At 43.0% G+C, this 21,504-nt stretch overlaps 3 protein-coding genes across 4 annotated transcripts in view; 2 read left to right on the top strand and 1 right to left on the bottom strand.

Annotated features, from left to right (window-relative positions):
- Positions 1-1,198, top strand: part of SYN1 (synapsin I) — a 74,699-nt gene extending 73,501 nt beyond the window's left edge. The window contains exon 13 of one of the 2 annotated variants that reach the window (XM_049767227.1): positions 171-1,198. In XM_049767227.1, the coding sequence (XP_049623184.1) occupies positions 171-198 (28 nt within the window). In that variant the 3' untranslated portion in view covers positions 199-1,198. Of the gene's footprint in view, positions 1-132 lie in introns of both variants that reach the window. The other variant, XM_049767226.1, reaches the window with a different exon arrangement.
- Positions 1-21,504, top strand: part of ELK1 (ETS transcription factor ELK1) — a 679,088-nt gene that overhangs the window by 112,744 nt on the left and 544,840 nt on the right. The gene's annotated exons all lie outside the window — the stretch shown is intronic.
- ARAF (A-Raf proto-oncogene, serine/threonine kinase) lies at positions 1,196-12,573 on the bottom strand. The gene is made up of 15 exons (XM_049767412.1): positions 11,469-12,573; positions 11,197-11,300; positions 10,430-10,532; positions 10,189-10,343; positions 9,979-10,077; positions 7,680-7,821; positions 7,569-7,596; positions 7,345-7,490; positions 7,096-7,252; positions 4,485-4,710; positions 4,343-4,389; positions 3,726-3,844; positions 3,377-3,508; positions 1,931-2,065; positions 1,196-1,741 (listed from the first exon to the last, which is right to left on the bottom strand). The coding sequence occupies exons 1-15, from the start codon at positions 11,562-11,564 to the stop codon at positions 1,607-1,609; spliced, it is 1,824 nt and encodes a 607-aa protein (XP_049623369.1). The 5' UTR covers positions 11,565-12,573; the 3' UTR covers positions 1,196-1,606.

Genomic DNA, 21,504 nt, shown 5'->3' with positions numbered 1-21,504 from the left:
GAGGGTCAGAGGCACAGCCCCAGGAGCAGAGGGGCAGGGCTGGGGCCGGGCCTGGGGTAACATTATGTTTCTCTCCCCTTCCTCCCTTCCTCTTCCCCCTTCCTCCCATGCCTCCACCTTGTCTCTCTCTAGCAAATCCCAGTCTCTGACCAATGCCTTCAACCTTCCAGAGCCAGCCCCGCCCAGGCCCAGCCTTAGCCAAGATGAGGTGAAAGCTGAGACCATCCGCAGCCTGAGGAAGTCTTTCGCCAGCCTCTTCTCCGACTGACACCCAATCCTGAAAGCCCCCCACCCCCATCATTGAGCAACCCTCTCTGGGCCTTGAATCCATTTCTCTCTTTTGGAATCTCCAATTCCCTCCAGAAACCCTTTACTCTCTCCTCAGAATGTCCCTAGGGAAACCTCACACCTGGTCCTAAATCCACATCTCATGTTTGGAACCCCTAAGTCTTTTAGAGCCACCTTGCTAATCACCTCCAGACCAACTTCTCAGCTTTAGAACCTCCAATTTCCCAAAACTTCTACTCCCAGTCCACAGAGTGTTTCTCTTCCTGGGAATTCCCTAACACCAATCAAGTGGCTCTAGCCACATTAATACTGTGTCCACTCCTGAAGTCCCTGGAAGCCCGTTACTGTGTCTCATGCTCACCTGCTTGCCATCAAAACTTCCCAAGTCCTTATAATCCCCACCTATCTTTGAGCCCCTTTCTAGGAACCTCCCATGTCTTTTGGAGACCCAGCTCTTCAAACATCATCATCCTTTCCCACAAGGATATCTCTTCACACCCCCAACCTCATTCAGCACATTGGAAGCACCTTGCTAGGACCCTCTCAGTTCTCCCAGGGACCCCTATCCCACTATCCTGCCTTTGACAGGCATCTTTAAATATGCAAACTCACCCACCCATCCTCCCAGAATCCTTTACACTTGGAAGGTCAGTGGCCCCCCCAACTCCCACCTTTGCTGTGATGTCTGTGTCTGTGACTGACGTGGCCTCCTCTTGTGCCGTGCTTGGCATATGTGGTCCTCGTTCATTGTGCTGCCTGTGGTGATGTGTGTAGTGGCGCTGTTTGTGTGGTCTATACCTCGCCTACCCTAACCTCTGCTCCTTGCCTGGACTCAACCCCACCCCGTATTGGCTCTGAACCCCATGAGAAGAGTCAGGAAACAAAATAAACAAGCAAAGGCCCAGGAGAATTCTGTGCTTTTTAAAGAAAGGGTGGTCTTTGGTAAGACACAAATGGTCCCCATTTCCACACAGGTTGTGGGGACCCTGAAATCCAGTAGAAGGCACTTTTCTGGTACAATGTCCAAAATGGTTCAGTTGAATTCTACTCACAAATCCCAGTCATTGATTATGGAATAGCTCCCAAATTTAAAATATCACCAAAGTCAAGAGGAAACCAAACAATTGAGACAACAGAGCTATCTTTGGGGATCCCTATTCCAGAGCAACTGAAAAAGAACTTGAGGACTCTCTCATCCGTCAGGGTAGGGATGAGGGATTGAGGCAATTCTGAGCTGAGAGGGGGCACTAATTGGTTGGTGGGAAGGTCTCCTTGGCATGGCAGGCTAAGATTGCTCCGTGGTGGCTTGGAGCAAAGCCTAAGGTACTGGGCGGGCTGCGCTGAGTAGGCAGGCAGGCAACTCATCAGCCTGGGTGCGGTGCAAGGAGGGTTCGGAGGCACTCCGCTCAATCTTGGGGAGTGATCGCTGAAGCAGCTCAATCGTGGCCAGGATCTGGGGGCAGGGGCAGGTGAAGAGAGAGATCCAGGGCCAATAGGTGCCAATACATGCCCAGACCCCAGCCTAATAGTGATGCACACACACACACACTAAACACATCTGGGTTTTGAGCAAACAAGGTTCACATTCACACCTCCATCTCAGAGTCCTCCCCAGGGGGTCCAGTCCTCCTACCCAGCCCACCTGGGGGAAGAGAGGCCGTTCTTCCCTCTTGAACTTGAGACAATCAGATAGCAGGCGCCGCATGGCTTTGGGGCAGTTGCTGGAAACTTTGCTGAGGTCCGGGGACAGATAGCCACGGCCAACCATAAAGATAATCTGTGTAAGTGGGGGTCAGAGAAGCAGGAATGGGATGACTGAAAGTTCTGGGTTAGGTGACTCGGGAATTTTAGGTTTTGAAGATCTTGGGAAGCTCCTTTTAGTATAATTGGGAGTATTATGAATAGCAGGGTCCAACAAATTGTAGGTATCTGTATTCTAGGATTCCAGTTTTCTGAAGACTTGGATTATTTGCTTCCACAATAGAGTAATTTACACTTGGGAGAACTTCAGAATTATAAAGTCTGGGTCCCAGATCATAGGGCCAGGGGCTTCTAGGGAGGTAGGGAGCCTATAAAATATGATGAGTCTGGTGAAGACAAATACTTCTAGGTCTAGTGGGAGGTAAAAATATTCTAGACCCTGAAGTCTGTATTTTTGTGGGATCTAGGCCCAAGAACTAAGGATTCATTTGACCTGATGGGCCCAAACACTGCTGACATCCAGAGCTTCAAGAATTGTGTGTGTGTGGGTGGAGCACATCCTGCAGTACTCATGGCTCACTACTGCCTATGTGCTCAGGGATAACTCCTGGTAGTGTTTGGGAGACCATATGGGATGCCAGAGATCTAATCCAGGTTTTCTGCCTGCAAGGTTAAAGTCCTACACTACTATCTCTCTGGCCTCCTTAGAGTGTTTCTAATGAGGTTGTCTGAAGGTCTGGGAGATTACAGACCTCAAATTTGGAGAACTATGGCAGTCTGTGGGGAGAGTATTGTGGGTGCAACTGTCCTAAAGCCTACCAGATTATTGAAAACCTGAATGATTTTGGATATCTGGATTCTAAAAGTATAATGGTATTCTCTTTCTGGGATAAACAGGATTCTAGTTCTGGATACTTGGTGTCCCCCCAAATCTATTTTTTTTTTGGTTTTTGGGCCACACCCTGCGTTGCTCAGGGGTTACTCCTGGCTATCTGCTCAGAAATAGCTCCTGGCAGGCACGGGGGACCATATGGGACACCGGGATTTGAACCAACCACCTTTGGTCCTGGATCGGCTGCTTGCAAGGCAAACGCCACTGTGCTATCTCTCTGGGCCTCCCAAATCTATTTAGTATAGAGGATTGTAGGTATCTAAGGATCCAGAAGGTTATTTGGGGGCATTTTGGGACTTAAGGGAATTCTTGATGTAGCGGATTTAGGTTAATCTGGACTTTGTGTACCATGAAAGGAAACAGGTCCAGAAGATTCTAAGAACTCTCAGCCCAGAAAATTTTGTTTCTGGATGAATGTGACATTTTGGTTTTATAAAAGGGGAGTTTTGGGGACTGGAGGCAGAGGGAGGATTATGAGTAATGCATGAAGCTCACCTGGTCACGACTGCCAATGTGGCTATAAGGCAGTGAACTTGTCATCAGCTCATAGAGTACAACCCCGTAGGCATAGACATCTGACTGGAAGCTGTATGGGTTTGGGTCCTGCATTCGAATCACCTCAGCTGCCTTTAATAAGTCAGACCAAGCAGAGGGGCCATGAAGGTCAGCAAATGGCTCATAGATATCATTTATCCCAGATCCCAATAACCATTCTGGTGTAGCTCCATCACCCACATGAGGTAAAACATGAGCAGTCCAGACACACAGGACACCAGCATCCCATCAATCCAATCTCCCAGCTCCCTTGTTCCTATACACCCCTAACCAGCCTGGCCCAACTCACCATCCAAAGCACTGAGCCTGAGGGCTGCTCCAAGGGCTGTGCCCCACTCCATCGTGTCTTCACCGTGGCCAGGCCAAAGTCACCAATCTTCACTGTGAGCCCCTCATGTAAGAAGATATCCACCAGGGTCAAGGACCTCATCTGTTTGTTCTGACTGGGAGGTGCCCATTAACATCTTCACAGCAAGCATGTTTCTGACTCTGCCAGAAGGCCCCCCACATTACACTAACCTCAACCTTTACTTAAGTGAGGAACTCCAAATAATTCCCCTCATGCACACATGGTCCCCTGATGAATACTAACTATGACACCTCCTGACACCCAAACCTTTCACTCCCATGACTCTGATCAGGAACTTCCCATCATGCCCAACTACCTCACCACACATGATCAAAATCCCCAAGAAGAGCACTGGAATTGGCCACAACTCTGACTCCTAACTCCCCAAAACAAAAAACACTGAAACCCCATCACTCATTATAGCTGTCACCTGTCAATGGGCTGTGCCACATGTACCCCTTCCCATCTGTCCCCAGAAAGTCTTTCACTAGAACCTTCCCTCTGATGTGTTAGCTTACCCCACCCCACCATAGTCCTTCAAGAGGACAGGTAGATACTATTAGACTTGAGATCTCGGTGGATGATGTTCTTGGCATGGAGGTAGCTGTGGGGTGGAAGCAGATAGAGTTGGTTGGGGTCACCTCACCTCCCACCCCATGGCCCCAGGCCCACTCCCTAGTCCCTAGGCCAGGGACTCACTCCATGCCCTGGGCAGTCTGCCGGGCTACATCAATAAGCTGGACCATGTCAAAGCGTGTGTCGGCAACATGCAGGTGGTGGTAGAGACTGGAACCTTCACACCATTGTGTAATAATGGCAAATCCTGGCCGGGTCATGAAGCCCATGAACAGCAAGATGTTGACATGTCGAGTTTTCCTGCAGGCAGGGAAGGGCAGTGTCAGGGAATGGAGGAAACTAGCAAGATCTGATTGTCAGAAATGTTGGACATTGTTTACTGCAACCTTTAGTCATCAGTTCCACCCTGTCATTCAGAAGACTCAGGCCAGACTGTGTGGCTAGATTCAAGGACTTTGTGTAATACTTTGTGTATTTCCTACACTATGAGGTTTCCAGCACATTGATTTTCTGTTCTCAAATTTATCATCCAAGTCTCCCACCACAAGAAAGGAGGAATTAGAGCCATCACTTGTACTTTAATCATCAATACCTACCATGACTCTGATCCTGACCATAACTTGGACCTATCATTTTATAGACAAGAAAAGTAGAATGCAAAAATTCTTCATTGCTATATTAGCATAATGATGTGTGCCAAATAAAAGTATTAGTGCCATATGAAAATATCTTCCTAATCACTGAGAGGATAAAAGGTAAAAACCTTGAGGCTTTATCTCAAATTAGATTCTGTGTTTCAATCAATATTTTTTCACAGGGTAACCCCAAGTGGCTATTTACCCTTCTCCATTCCCCATATGCATCAACTATAAAATTACCAATCGATGCCTAAAAGATAGTACAGCAGGTAAGGCCTAGCTGTACTATGTCTAGCATGTGGCTGACCAGTTTCAATCTACAGCACCACATAAGGTTCCCCAAGCACCATTAAGAGTGATGCCTGAGCATAAAACCAGAAGTAAGTCCTATGCTCTGCTGGGTGTAGCCTAAAAACTAAATACAAGCAATCATATTACATACTTTGAGGTTAGGAGGGCTGAGAATATAATCTTGAGTTATGTTTTTTGGTTTGTATTTTGTTTTTGGGTAATACCCTGTGGTGACCAGGGTTTATTCCTGGGTATGCACTCCTGAGGTCTCAGGAAACCACATAAGATGTCAGGGATAGAAGCTAAGTCAACTGTGTACATGGTAAGTGCCCTATCCACTGAACTATCTCTGTGGCCCTGAGATATCTAGAAGGCTCTTAGAACAGTCCTGACCACAAGTAAGTACTCTGAAATTTTCACTGGCCTTGTTACCACTATTTGGAACCTGGATCTACCTCATGAAATTCAATATACTTTTTTAACTATCCCTCTGATGCTAACCTCATGAAATTCTTATGTATGGAACAGAGCCCTCCTCCCAACTTAGAAGTAAATCTTTTGTTTTTTGGGGGGGAAACACCCAGTGATGCTCAGGCTATGCACTCAGAAATCGCTCCTGACTTGGGAACCATATGGGATGCTGGGGGATGGAACCAGTCTGTCCTAGATTAACGCGTGCAAGGCAAATGCTCTACCACTTGCACCACCACTCGGCCCAGAAGAAAATCTTAATTCTTATGAAGTATGAGCTACAGTTACAATGGTATATTAAAGTGCAAATAATAAAAATGTTCCACAATTTTTCTCAGGTCAGAACAGACAAGAGAGCAAGGAAGCATTATTTATGGTGGTCAATTAAGGATAAAATAGTAACAGAATGAAAATAGCATGCTCATGGGGCTGGAAATATAGTACAGCAGCTAAGGTGTTTGCCTCACACACAACTGATCTGGGTTCTATCCCTGGCAACACACCTGGTTCCCTGAGCACTGCCAAGAGTAATCCCTGAGTGTGGTACCAAAAATGACCCCTGAGAACAACTGGATGTGATCCAAAGAACAAAAGGGAAAAAAGCTAGCTTGCACAAATAATTGCTAACTTACAGAAAGGACAGAGAGTAAAATGGCATCTGTTATGGGAATATAAAACAGTGCAAAGAATTATGATAAAAATCAACTGTGTAGTATAATTGTGCTCATGTTAAGGTGGCAAGCCCCCATCAGCAGCTCCCGGAATGGCAGTAGTTCTTGTGGCAAAAAAAGGACCATAGTTTGTCAGCATGACTGAATTAATCTAGCAATAATGATATGGTCAATAGAGCAATTACAGTCGCTCATTTGAACAATGATTAGAGTTATGATTAATTAATAACATTCATTAAAGTATGGCCTTTTAATTAGTAACAATAATGCAACACAATAAATAATATAAATGATGCAGCACAAGCATGAGAAGAACCCAAGCATTCCGAGAGATACAGCAGTTAACTTGATTATGCTATTTGTGTCAGTGCATGCAGTAATGTTACTATTCTATGGGTGTCCATATTCAGTTCCTGGTGGACCAATGAGAGGATTCATGTTGGGGGGAGCAGAACCACTAATTAATGTTGACATTAATGCAAACACAAACACCATCAGAGGTCCTCTAAATATACTCAGTTCCCAGAGGGAAAAGGGACATCCTTGAACAAAGACAACTTTACAATGATGATATAACAGAGTGTGAGTACAGCAGATATGCAGGAAGCAGCCAGCCTGTCTGCCACCCTGCCCTGAAACACATACATGCCCTGAAACACATACATGCAGTCATTACCTTGAGCACCTTCACAGCCACATCACCATGCCACCGCCCATGAAACACCGTGCCAAATGAGCCTGTCCCAATCCTCTTCAGCAGCTGCACCTCACTGGGTGGCACCTCCCAGTAATAGCCCGAGTCCCGGTACCCCAGGTTCTTCTGTGGGCCATATGAGCAGCATCTTAGGGTCCTGCCTACATCCTCATCACTCCACCCATAGTGACCCCACTAAGGAGTCCCCTGAGGCTTACCACTTTCTTCTTCTCATCAGCCAAGGACTTCCGCTCCCGCTGCTCTGATGGGGATTTGGAATGTGGAGACTTCCTCCCTGAGGACACACTGGCTAGGCTGGGACTCACCCAAGCGGCTCCATCACCTCCACATCTACCACCAACAGCTGTGGTTGTAGAGAAGATGTGAGTGGAAGCAAGTAGGGTTAAGGCTGGGGGCTCAGAGTATAGACAGGGGTGCTTACATTCAGTGCTGAAATTCTGGGCAGTGAACTGAAAAAAGAGGGACAAAAGTCAAAAAGATGTGGTTGTCAACAGGAATCACTTCTCTCTGCTGATGCCCTCTTGATACTAACCTGGAGGAGGTTAGAGTCCATGGGGGCTGTTGTGCTAACCATATGGACGTTGGGGGTGGATGTGGAACGGATGCGCTGGAGGGGGGCACTGGCTGGGGCAGGGAAGGGGAAGTGCTTGGGGCTGCAGTTCTGGGTGAAGGAGCTGGCAAGAGAAAGGTCTCAGAATCATTGTCAAAGGAAACGAACAGCAGAGCTCTCCCAGAAACCCACTGGGAACCCAGTTTACCCTGCCCAAAGTAAATATCTGCCATTACTACTATTAGTATTTTCTTTAAAAAATATTCATGGATTCATTCATTGGCTGGAGTCATAGTGTAGCAGGCAGAGCACTTGCTTGACATATGGCTGACCCAGGTTCAATCCCCAATCACCAGAAGTTATTCCTGTGCAAAGAGCCCAGAGTATCCCAGGATACTCTGGCATGGCCCAAGAAAAACAAAAAGAAAGAGAGAAAGAAACATGTTTGAATGCTGCATGCTCTTACCAGGAAGTAGAAACAGAACTGTTGGCAATAAAATACAAATTTGGACCCTCATAGGGCTGATGGTTCAGCAGGGAAAAAGAAATAAAAAATGAAGAATATATATTAATCTCAGAGATGGAAAAGGACAGTTAAAAAATGAAAAATGAGACAGAAAGTGTCATTGGTAATATCAGGAAAGGCTACTCTGATGAGATAACATTTAAAGATCTACAGGAGGGACTTAAGTTACAGAGATAGTGGGTAAGAATAAAGTACAATGGGGCCGGAGTGATAGCATGGAGGTAAGGCATTTGCCTTGCATGCTGAAGGATGGTGGTTCAAATCCTGGCATGCCGTATGGTCCCCTGAGCCTGCCAGGGGCAATTTCTGAGCGTAGAGCCAGGAGTAACCCCTGAGCACTGCTGGGTGTGACCCAAAATAAAAAAAGAATAAAGTATAATTCTGAATGATTCACATGTTTAAAACATATAAATAATAATTGTACATGTTATATATGTGTTTTTTCTGCATGCTATATATTAAATTGTTATAAAAATATGTCCTGAAATGAAATTCACAGATAATTAATTTAATCCCAAAATTCATACATAATATCCTACTCTTATATTTTATATAAAACATATAATGCTCTAAGTATAAAAAGGTATTATAAATATAACACATAAGCAGAAATATATCAAACTATAAATATATAATACAGGCATATAAAAATATGATGTATAAAGCAACAATACATATAGATTATTTTTGGCCAACATGGCACTGATAAGGTGCTATTCTTGGTTTTGTGCTCAGAGGATGATATCCTGTGTCCCAGGTTAGTCACATGCAAGGTCAAGTACCTTAAACCCTGTACTTCCTCTCTGGTACTTCATCCTTTTTAAACTTTTTTTCTTTGGGTCACTGGCAAAGCTGAGGGGTCACTCTTGACTTTACATTAACTACTACTGGCAGTGCTTAGGGTAACATATAGATGCTGGGGATCAAACCCAAGAAGGGACTGGACTGTATTATCTCTCCAACTCCAGTATTATACTTTATTTTGTTCTTTTCTTTTTCTTTTGGTTCTTGAGCCACCACTGGCTTAGCTTAAGGCTTATTCTCAGGGTCTATATAGGGTGCTGGGGATCAAATTTGGGTTTGCCACATTCAAGGTAATTACCCTAACCACTGTACTTTCTCTCCAGTCCCAATATACTTTATAAAAAATACTATAGTATAATAGGAGAGAAAAGGTAAACTTATCACAAAGTAATATATATATTTCAAAATGGAAAGTCCTGGTTATACTAGTATTAACAAAATAGTAAGATATATAAAAATAGATGCAACATAAGTCATTTAGGGCCAGGGTTATAGGACAGATAGGATACTTGCCTTGCAAATGTCTGACTTTGGGTTCGATACCCAGCACTACCCTGAGCCGAGACTGATCCCTGATTACAAAGACTGGAGTAAGCCATAAGCATTGCCCGATATGGTTCCCAAACCAACTATATTTATATATCATGTATCTATATACTTATATATATATAGTAAGATTTTCTTATTCTATACAAGATTTTTTCTAAGTATTGGACATGTATTAACTCATTAAATCTTCACCAGACCCTACCTGGTAAAAAGTATAATTTTCCCCTTTTCACAAATGACAAAACTGAAGCCTGAAGAGGGTGACTGGCTTGCCCAAACTTCCACAGCTCCATGCTCTTCTATCAATAAATGTTTTTAAAGTAAACAAATATAGTTTGTGGTCTAGAGTCACTTCCAGTTCTTTTTCTCCCAACTGTAGTCATTTAACTAAGGCATATCTACCTGGAACTCTGACGGGTTAGTGGCTCCTTCAAGGGGTGATTCAAAGGCGCCTCATGGTGTCTGGTCCCTCCAGACAAATCCTGGACACTGTGGTAGAACCTTCAGGGTATTAAGGGTGTAAACAAGAAGGCATAGGTCAGCTTTTTATAAAAGACTAGAGCAGGGCTTTGTGCCCATTCCATTCCCCCATCAACCCAAGGCCATGCTCACTGTTGGCGGTTGGTACTCATATCGACACAGACTGTGGGCACTTTGGAGGAACAATGTTGGTGGAACTTGTAGCCACATGTTTGGCAGCGGAAACCATGGAACAGAAACTTAAGACAGAAGTCACAGAAAGCCAAACTAAAGAACGTCTTTCGTACCTGCTGGCACAGAGCAGAGAATGTTGAGGCCTGGATAAGTGCCTTCCCCCCTCCCATGAGGACTCCACTCCCTATCCCATACACACAAAATTGTGCATGGTCAGTGGCACATCTTCGAGAACCTCCACAATGAGCTCTTCACCATCCAAAGGGGCAATGGCTGTGTCCCAGGCAGTGACTGTCTTTCGCCTATAGGAGGCACAAGAGGACAAAAATGGGAGGGTGAATATGGACCTGGGGAAGGAAAGAAACCTCCCATAAGTCCCTCCAAGCACGGTATCCATGGAGTGGTACCGGCACGTTTAATCAACATTACAACAACTCTAAGAACTACCCTGTCTTCATTTTACAGATGGGGGAACCAAGGTTCAAGGATAAAGTTGAGTCTTCCCATGGCCACTTGAGATTATGAGTAGCAGGACAGTGTGACAAGTCCTTGACCTTAAGCACAAAGGTAAGGAATAAACAACTAATTCTGTGGTGCAGGAACAAAAAACACTGTGACATGGAAAAAAATTAAAGAAGCCTCAAGAGAGGACTAGACAGTTAGCAAGGCCCAACTCAGAAGAAAGATGGGGAAATGAGAAAGGAGAGAGAGCGAAAATTGATTAAAACTAGCTGAATATCCAGGAGAAAGAGATAGTTTGTGGGTGGATAGAAAACTTGAGAGCCAACAAGAGACACAGACCTGACAAGACATTAAAGAATGAAATAAATTTGAATGGACTGATACATTTACTGAACGAAGAGAAGACAAATAGAGATTCCTTGGCAGAGCTAAGGAGTCCCAGGACATTGTAAAAAGGATGAAAATCTGGGTACCCAAGGAGGTAGGTCAAAATGCCACACTTACCCCTTGATGAGTCGGTAAACCACACAGCAATCTTGATTGAGACCCCTCACCTTGAGGGCCTTGTCTAAAGAGTTGTAGACACTCATGCCATCCCGGACAGTTACCTGTTTGTGCATATGTGTACAGATGTGAAGGTCATGCCCCAAGAGGTTCCCAGCCAGATTCCCCCATCACTCTGCAAAAGCCTCTGCCCAGCCCTAGTCACCTTTTTCACTGAAGACTTACAAGTGGCTCACCTCCACCCACTGGCACTTTTACCCCATGGGACTCACCACCGTGCGTTGCTTGTTAGGTAAGTATACTTTGACAGTGCCCACTGTCCGGGTTGGCTCAGCCTCATTGGCAGGGAGGCTCCGTGCAGGCTCCATGGAGCCTTAGACTTTGTCAAGATGGGTTGAGGTGAGACTGGGCTGGTGCCATGAGGCTCCTAGAAGACAGAGGAACTCAGAGAAACCATAAAGGTAGTCTGGAAGCTAAGTGGCAGAGGCCAAAATTCAGTCTTCAGGCTTTGAGTCACACCTAGTACGGTACACTTCCGTGTCAAGGGCTCAGATTCACTACAAGGGGAAGGGAGGGTAAGCACACAATGGTAGGCAGCACTTGCTGACCTGGAAGACAATTTGTACACACGACACAAGGGGGTATATGGCACATGATGGACAAGCACAGGTTGTGGAAACTTTATATCAGAGAAAGGGTGTGGGGGAGGGGCGTTATCAGACACTGGAGGAGTCAGAGTGATGGGGAATAAACAAAGGATATTCAGAACTGCCCTTGGTTTGGGGAAAAGGGGAATTGTATTGGTGTTCTGCGGGAATCCCTATACCCAGGACTGTAATGATGGGTAAATAAGAGATGAGTAAAAGGAAAGTAGTGGTGTATCACCACTATTAAAATGATAAATGGGTCCTATCAAGGGATATCCACATATTGTCCAGACAGTGAAGGGGACACACACATATTGCTGGGGATAAGGTGAGATTCGGGAGGATTAATGAGTTAAAGGGAGAATTCTTCAACATTCACTCAGTAGATTCCATAGTGACTCATAAAAAAGTAAAGCAGGGAATGAGCCGTGACCTACACAGTGCCCGAAATTAGTAGAGATACCCGAAGGAGGTTAAGAAAGATCAAGGGCAGATCTGACATTCCACAACCCCAAATCCATTCTTCCTAGCCCTGCCTACCAAGGGCCTTCTAGCTCCGCGCAGGCGCGCTGTCACCAACAGCGAGCGAAACCCGCAACCTTGCACCCCAATTCCTTTGTACCACCCCTCCCCCCTTACACACACACACCGCTGTAGACGACGATGTCAAAGCACAGTTCTGTCCCAGACAGGGACCGACAGGACCTAATCAAAGCCGGGCTAAGCTGAGTTTTCCGTCCTGTCTCCCAACGGGTTCCCGGCCATTTCTCCAGTAACCTAACCTTGCCCGGCCCGCCCTCACCTGTCACGCTGCTGTGGTCGCGGCCGCCTCCATCTTGGGCCAGTCTTCTTGTTTCCTCATAGAGTTCGCCTCCACTGCTCCTCACGTTCGTGCTATTGGCTCCGACAGATTCAGCCCTACACCCTTATTGGACTAGAGGCACGCTTGTCAGGGCAGTGGCCGAATGTGGGTCCTGTTCCGGATTAGGAGGGGTTACCAGAAACGTCGGGTTCTGGGGCAAATTTGCTTGTTCGGACTCATCCAGACGGATGGAGATCTTTGGCCAAAGATTTTAATCCCCATGTGCCATGGCAGAATAAAGCAGTTTTTCTTCCCTTGTCATTTGGGTCTGACTTTAGGGGTTATAGATTGTAGGCGGCAAATACTTATAAAACTTTTTTTTTTGAGACCGGTAACCCAGAGCCCTGGTTGCTACCCTTTTGGAATAGTCCTGTGTCTCAGTTTTACTGTCTTTGAAATGGGTTTAAATAAACTCAAGTGCTCTGTGATTTTTCTTTTTTTCTTTTTTATGGTTTGGGGAAAACACCAGGATAGCTCATATATTTAGCCTCTGTATAAAGAAGTGCTATAGATACATCATTTCTTTACACAGATGCTGAGTTATAGTGCTGATCACCTGACACATGTTACCTCAATTTTATTTTGTTATTTATTTATTTTGGGGGGCATACTAGGCCGTGGTCAAAGATTACTCCTGGCTATGCACTTACTCTTGGTAGGTGTGAGGACCATATTAAATGCTGAGGATCAAACCTGGGTCGACTGTATGCAAAGAAAACACCCTACCCACTGTACTATTGATCTGGCCTCCCGTTACCTCAATTTTAAAAGCTATATGAAGCCTGTTTGCCAGTCTTATAACTCAGTAATGTTGTTCTAATGGCCCTGGAGTTATCTCTGAACATAAACATCAATGGAGTTAGCACCCATGGTAGTGTCATAATCGTGTCAAAAAGATAATGTGTTTTATTTTTCCTTTGGATAAAGGCAGATAACTACCAGGTGAGCTAGAGATGAACTATATGTAGCAAATGGTACTGTCAAGTTCTCTAAACATGAGGAAAAGATAGCTTTCTTGTGAACATGTCAGTAATAAATTGTATCTGCTGAATTTTTTCAAAGGATGAAATTTCATTGTTTCCATGATCTCTTTAAAGAGTGGTGTGATGGCTGTTACTCTTTGGTTTAATTGTTTTTGTTTATTTCTGGATCTGTGCCTGTGGGTCTATGAGGTACTAGGGTTTGAATCCAGGCCTCCTACATGCATGTATGTACTCTAGCTCCTTGAGCTCTCTCCTGCCCTGTGGATTAATTCTTATTCAATAATAAAATCATTCTTTTCTAACTTTTTGGAAAAGATGCACTGGGTTACTGTGGTTGAAAATTATTATAGGGGTCACATCCAGGTTAGGGAGGTGGGTCCAGGGCTAATCCCAACAATACTCAGCTTGGCAGTGTCTGTTTTCAGTCCAATTCTAACAGTTTAATACCTGGGTCTGGTAATTTGGTGCTTGACTCTGGTAGTTTAGTGCTCAGAGACCACTCAGAGAACCATCAATTTGGGGGGAGTTTGTAATGCCAGGGATCAAAGTCAGGGCCTCACATATTTTAGACATATGCTCTACTGCTTAGCAGATATTTTATTTTAATTATTTCCCAACAATATGAGTGATCTGTTGTGTAGTAAAATAACTATCCTGTTTGGTGTTTCGAGATCCATATTTGATGAGATGAGAAAAATAAAAGGGCACTAGACAAGAGGGGTCCTCAACATATTTCAACTTGTGCTTTCTCTGCCTATAAAGTCTTTTCATATATATGGCTTAAAATGGAGTGACTTCTCTGTTTTTTGTTTTTGGGTCACACCCGGCAGCGTTCAGGGGTCACTCTTGGCTCTATGCTCAGAAATCACTCTTGGCAGGCTCAGTGGACCATATGGGATGCCGGGATTTGAACCGCTGATTGCAAGGCAAATGCCTTACCTCCATGCTATCTCTCTGGCCCCTGACTTCTGTTTTTAAGAAGAGAGATGTAAGTTCTGTTTCCTAGGTTGTCACAAAATGTCCATTTTTGATTTTTAGTTTAAAACTTCACAATTCATGGAGCTGGAGAGATAGCATGGAGGTAGAGCATTTGCCTTGCATGCAGAAGGACGGTGGTTCGAATCCCTTCATCCCATATGGTTCCCCAAGCCTGCCAGAAGCGATTTCTGAGTGTAGAGCCAGCAGTAACCCCTGAGCGCTGCTGGGTGTGACCCCCAAACCAAAAACAAACAAAAACAAAACTTTACAATTCAGGGCTGGAGCCATAGCACAGCAGTAGGGCATTTGCCTTGCATGCATCCGACCCCGGACAGACCCGGGTTCAATCCCTGGCATTCCATATGGTCCCCTGCCTTCCAGGAGCGATTTCTGAGTGCAGTGCCACGAGTAAACCCTGAGTGCTGCCGGGTGTGGCCCCCCCCAAACAAACAAACAAAAAACAAAGAAAAGAAAACCAACTTCACAATTCCATGACTTAAAAGAAAAAGATCGACAATACTACATATTGATGAGAATGCAGAGCAATTGGAATTTTCATATATGTTGCTTTGGAGAGTGTAAATGAGACAACCACTTTGGATACAGTTTGTGGAATTTGTATACTATGGAGACACAGACATATTATGCCACCAGCAATCTCACTCCTCAGTATTTATTCTAGAAACATGAAGGCATATGTCCAATGGTGTGCTGGTAAATATTTAATAGCCAGGTCTCCAGGAAATAAAAGCTCAATAATCTGTAACTGTTGCAAAATGAAGCATAAATATTCCCATCATAATTTTTTCCAATCATGGCTTATTTCTGTTTATTTACTCTTTTAATTTGTGGGCCACACCAGGCAGTGTATACCTTGGGATACACCTTAGTGTCCCATATAATTAGCAACTCATGAAACTCCATTGTGAGAAGAGGGCTCCAAAATGTGAACCCAATGGAAGAATAATTTTGGGGAGTGTGGTGTACCTTAAATTTAAATGTAAATTAAATTTTAAATGTAAATACTATTTGTATAAAATTTTAATTTTGAGCTGGAGAAATAGTTCAGTTGGTTGGATACTTGCCTTGTACTTAGTCAATCTGGGTTCAGTTACTGGCACCACATAGGATCCCTTGAGCTCTGCCAGCAGTATAATCCCTGAGCACAGAGTCAGAAGTAAGTCCTAAGCACTGAAGAGTGTGATCCAAAAACAAACAAGAAAGGTTTAATTTCCAAGCAGTTTTTGAAGACATACTTGGTCTATTGCCCATTTACAAAGAGATAAACAAAATACCAGTTTGGGTTCATAGTGGACCTAAGGGGAAGAAGAGTTTTTGGAGTACAAAGAAGCATTACCCACTTAAGAGCCATCCTTTTTCTCCCACCGACTCATAGACTCACTTCAATCCTGTCCAAATGGGCACATCAGCTAAGTACCTTCTAGGTATCTGTTAAGCCATGCAGTTTTTGATTTTTGGTTTATTTTGGTTTGGGGACCTGGCAGTGCTCAGGGCTTACTCCTGGCTCTATGCTCAGGAATCATTCCTAGTGGACTAAGGGAATCATGTGGGGTGCTGGTAATCGAAATAAGGTCTGGTGTGTGCAAGGCAGGCACCTTACCCACTGTATATGACTCTGGCCCCAAGCCATGCAGTCTTTGAAGTGACGTATATTTTTATCATCACCACCAGGTGTGGTTCCTGAGTGCAATCAGGAGTAACACCTGAGCAATTCCGGATGTGGCCTAAAAAGAAAAAAGAGAAAAAGAAAAGTAACTTAAAAAAATTAAAGTGCCTGAGATACATTTTTTCACTTTTATTTCTCTCTCTGAATGTTGTATAGTTCTACTCATTTTACATCTAAGCCAAATGAGTCCAACCTGGGTGCCTTAACCTGAAGAACAATGGAAAGAACGCTACAGGAGTCAAGTTAAACAAAAAGTGTAAAAGGAGATTGCAGGCCAAGGGCACCTTCACTACACCACAGTACTGCCAAGGCTTCCTGCTGCAATTTGCCAATCCCATTGCTGGAGAAACGCCACTTCTAAGCATCAGTCTTGCTACGTCTCTCTTAGCTACCTAATCCAGATGTGATGATCTGCACACACTTTTCACTGAAGTTCAGACTTAGTGGGGTATTGGCAAAGATCTGACTCCTCCAGGCCGTCACAGCGGTTCACTGGGAGTTACAATGAGGTCCCTGATAGGCAGCGAAATGAATAAATGGCAATGCAGTGTAAGGCAGGTTTTGAGGTGCTGTGAAATTGATAGGTTCTCTCTCACTAATTAAGAGTGAAATAAGATTGGGGGCATTGGTGATGGAAATGTTGCACTGGTGAAGAGGGGTTGTCTTTATATGACTGAAACCAAACTACAATCATGTTTGTAATCATGGTGCTTAAATAAAGATAATTAGGTTAAAAAAAAGTAATGGCAAATGTTGCTATGAAAAAAAAGAAAGAAAACAGTGAAATAAGAGCGGCCTCCAGACTCGGAGGAACCACTGAGTAACTAATAGGTATATACTGGAAGTGAGCTTTGAACTATCACAGCCAATAGGAGATGTGGGCCTGCCCCTTGGAACAAACAGTCAACTTCCTTGTTACTTATAAATTAATGATAGAATACCATAGCATGGGATAGTATTAGAATTAGTATAGTAAAATTAATAACTGTAATGCAACTGAGTTCCATCTAAAGCAGAGTATAGAAGCTTCCATTTCTAAAGGAAATTTATAAGTGAATCTTAACATAAGGGGTATATATCTATGAGTTTTGTGTTAGAATTCTTGGCAATATACATGCTAAGCATGTGCTTTATCACAGAACTACACCCTATTTACCTCTGTCCCTAAGTATTATTTTTGACAGTAATTTAAACTAAAGGCATTGAGAAGTAATTTGAATTTGTTGTCTTTAGAATCCAGATCGATAAAACACACATAATTATATCAACATGTAGAATCTTTTTGCTCTTTCTCTCTCTAAATTCAGGGTTATATAAATGCAGGGCATGTGCTTTACTGCAGAGTCATGCACCCAGCTAATTTTTAAAATATTGTCTTTCAGTTTTTCCCCAAACTAAACAAACATTCAGACGTATTTTTTTTTATTTTCAAACCCAAGGGTATCATGGATAAAATAACAATTCTTGTCACTATGTGGCAGAAAAAAATTAACACAAACAAAAATCCTGAATTTTACTTTATTTTATTTTTGATGAAGCAATTAATTTTATTGAAGCTTACTTAGAGAAAGAGAAGGGAATATGTATCCAAGGGAAAACATGGGCTTAAAGAGCAAGCTCAGTCCTGTATTTTTAATTCTTTGGTAAACGTGATAACTTCTTAGAAATGAAATAAAACTAGAGCAGGAGAGCTAGTATAGAGGTAGGGTGCTTGCCTTGCCAATGAGTTGATCTCAACATTGAAAGCATTATCAGGGGTGATCAGGAGTGATTCTGGAACACAATGCTAGACATATGCCCTGAGCATAGACAGGTGTGTTTTCCTCCCAATGAAATAAATCATCTCAAAAGTCAAATATGCAAATATACAAAGGGATCATTATAAACCTATAAACCGAGCTATGGAGCCAACCTTCAGATACATGATGGTGATATATGCAGGCTCTCTCTAGTAGGGAGGTAACAAAAGTTTGGTTTTAGTAAGGAACAAAATTCAGTTATATTGAAAATGATTTTCAAAATGCAGATGAACTAATTAAAAAGGGAATTTTGCCAAAGGAAGTGATTCTTGTTTGTTTGTTTGTTTGTTTTTTGGACCACACACAGCAGCACTCAAAATTTACTCCTGGGGGCTCTAGAGACCATATGGGATGATGATAGAATTCCGGTTAGCCAGGTGCAAGGCAAACACCCTACCAACTGTATAATTTTATTTATAATTTTATAATTATTTTATTTAAGCATTATAGCTACAAAATTGTTCATGTTGGAGTTTTTGTCATAGAATGTACACCACCCTTCACAAGTGAATATTTCCTGTCACCAGTGTCCCAAGTTTCCCTTCCACCCACACCACCCCACCTGCCGCTGGGCCAGACTTTTTTTTTTGTTTTGGTTTTTGGGCCAAACCCGGCTGCGCTCAGGGGTTACTTCTGGTCCTGTGCTTAGAGATCGCTCCTGGCAGCCACGGGTGACCATATGGGATGCCTAGATTCGAACCAACGTTGGTGCTGGGTCTGCGGCTTGCAAGGCCCCGGGGGCAGACATTCTCTCTCTCTCTCTCTCTCTCTCTCTCTCTCTCTCTCTCTCTCTCTCTCTCTCTCTCTCTCTCTCTCTCTCTCTCTCTCTCTCTCTGACATTGTGTGTTTCACTATTGTTGGTGAAGTGGAACCATGCATATCACTTTATCCCCTTTCAGCAACCAGTTCTTGTCCAGAGTGATCAGTTGTAACTAGAATTGTCACGAGGAACCCTTCTCTACTTCAAGACGTTAACAGCACTGTCCAAACAAGTGGAAGCAAAGATAGAAAGATAGGACTATGAAGCTTTTGCACCTCAAAGGAAATAGTAATGTGGATACAAAGGCCACCCATTGAGTGGGAGAAACTATTCACCCAATAACCATCAAAAAAGGGGCTAATATCTAAGATATACAAGGTACTGACAGAACTTTACAAGAAAAAAAATCTAACTCCATCAAAAAATGAAGAAAAGAAATGAACAGACACTTCCTCAAAGAAGAAATACAAATGGCCCAAAGGCACTTGAACTGCTCCAAATTACTAATCATCAGGGAGATGCAAATCAAAACAACAATGAGGTACATAAACTAGCACACATCACAAAGAACAAGCATAATCAGTGCTGGAGATAATGTGGGGAGAAAGAAACTCTCATTCACTTCTGGTGGGAATGCTGTCTAGTATGCCTTTACAGAAAACAATATGGAGATTCCTCAAGAAACTGTAAATTGAGCTCCTAACCGATCCATCTTTACCACTCTTAGGGATGTACCCTGGGAACACAAAAACACAATACAAAAATGCCTTTGCACAGGCCAAGGGCATTTGTCTTGCATGCAGCTGATTCAAGAAAGATGGTGGTTAGAATCATGGCATCCCATATGCTCCCTCTTGCCTGCCAGGGCTGTTTCTGAGCGCAGAGCCAGAAGTAACCCCTGAGTGCTGCTGGGTGTGACCCCCCCCAAAAAAGCCTTTGCACATCTATACTAATTGCAGTGCTATTTACAATAGCCAGAATCTAGAAATAACCCAGATGTTTGACAATATAAACTGTGGTATATAAATACACAATGGAATACTTTGCAGTCATTAGAAAACAATGAAATCATAAAATTTTTTATACATGGATGGAAATAGAAACTACTATGCTGAGTAAAATAAATCAGAAGGAGAGGGATAGACACAGAATAGTCTCACTCATCAATGGGTTTTTAAGAAAAATGAAAGATATTATTGTAATAATACACAGAGACAATAGAGATGAGGGCTGGAAGGACTGGCTCATGATACCACAAAGAGTGGTGAATTTAGTTAGATATATAGGTGAATTCAGTTAGAGTTATAACTACACTGATAACTACCATGAAAATGGTAGTGAGTGAGAGAAATAGAATATCTGTCTTGAATACAGGCAAGGGATAGTGGAGGAGAGATATGGAGTGCATTGGTGGTGGGAAGGTTGCACTGGTGAAGAGGGGTGTTCTTTTATTATAACTAAAACCCAACTACACACATGTTGGTAATTATGGTGCTTAAATAAAGATATTAAATTAAAGAAATAAAGTCCTGATCAGGGAGGCTATAAAGGTGGCTCATATTAGTTGAGTTTTGATAAATAACATTTTCACTCACTAGGTGTGATGAGTTTTTGTGTTATTTTCTCATTGAAACCTTTCTAGTGTGGTGGGTTCTTTATGTGCTGTTGTGGGGCTCCTTGAATAGAGGAAATACATGACTGCAGAGTGAAGTGAAGTGGCCACACTCTTATCAGGGATCACTGACCTCAGTTCAGTTCAAAATGACACTTTTTATTTAAAACCCCACCCACTGTCTGCAGCTGTTCCTGCTGCTGCAGGCCAAAGCCGTCCTAATTTTTTTCTCCCTGCCACCATCTCACTCCAGGAAGTGATTCTTATATGTCTATTTTTATATGTCTACTTTGGTTTTGATCAGAAATTTATTAAGTAAAAACATCATTTTAGTACACAAGTATTGATTCAAGGCCTATAGGTGAAAACATATGTTTAATATCTGTTGGTTTTTCATTACACATATTAACAGAGCTTTATTTGATTTATAAAATCATTGGAAATGATCTCAGAGACTGGAAGAAAAATAGTTACTATATGATAAAGGATTAGTATCTTAGAGATATAATTACTGGTAGAACTTTACTATAAAAACAATTCCATCAATTCTATACATAAGGTGCCGTGGACAATAATACAATACATAGGGTAACCACCTACATAGATAGGCCTCACTAACACATAGTTTAGTACTCGAGATATGAAACCTATGTGTATCCAAAATTGCTCCAGTCATCACCTAATCCTGAAACCCTCATTCAGGAAGGCCCAACCCCATCACTAACAAAATCCCTAGAAATTGATAAAAGCTCTCAACTTCAACACACCAGCCCAATCTCTCTTAGTTGATTTATTAGTTTCTTTACCTTACTTTTACTATATTTACCTATTTTTCTGTTCTCTTATTTTGCGCTCTCCCCTCCTCTTTTTCTTAAGCTATACCTAAGCTATTGTATGTTTTTATGTGGCATGAGCATATATAGAGAGGACTCCTCCATGAGAGCCAAACCTAAATTGTAAACAACCCATACCTGTAGTGT

The sequence above is a fragment of the Suncus etruscus genome, chromosome X (genome assembly GCF_024139225.1).
Source record: "Suncus etruscus isolate mSunEtr1 chromosome X, mSunEtr1.pri.cur, whole genome shotgun sequence".
Classification (NCBI taxonomy): Eukaryota; Metazoa; Chordata; class Mammalia; order Eulipotyphla; family Soricidae; genus Suncus; species Suncus etruscus.
This window is presented reverse-complemented; position numbering and strand designations above follow the sequence as displayed.

Coding starts and splice junctions, on each gene's coding strand:
- ARAF (XM_049767412.1), bottom strand. CDS start 11,564: ATGGAGCCTGCACGGAGCCTCCCTGCCAATGAGGCTGAGCCAACCCGG. Junction 7,491..7,568: donor CCAGAATTTCAGCACTGAAT/GTAAGCACCCCT, acceptor CTACAACCACAG/CTGTTGGTGGTAGATGTGGA. Junction 3,509..3,725: donor CAGGCTCAGTGCTTTGGATG/GTGAGTTGGGCC, acceptor GACTTATTAAAG/GCAGCTGAGGTGATTCGAAT.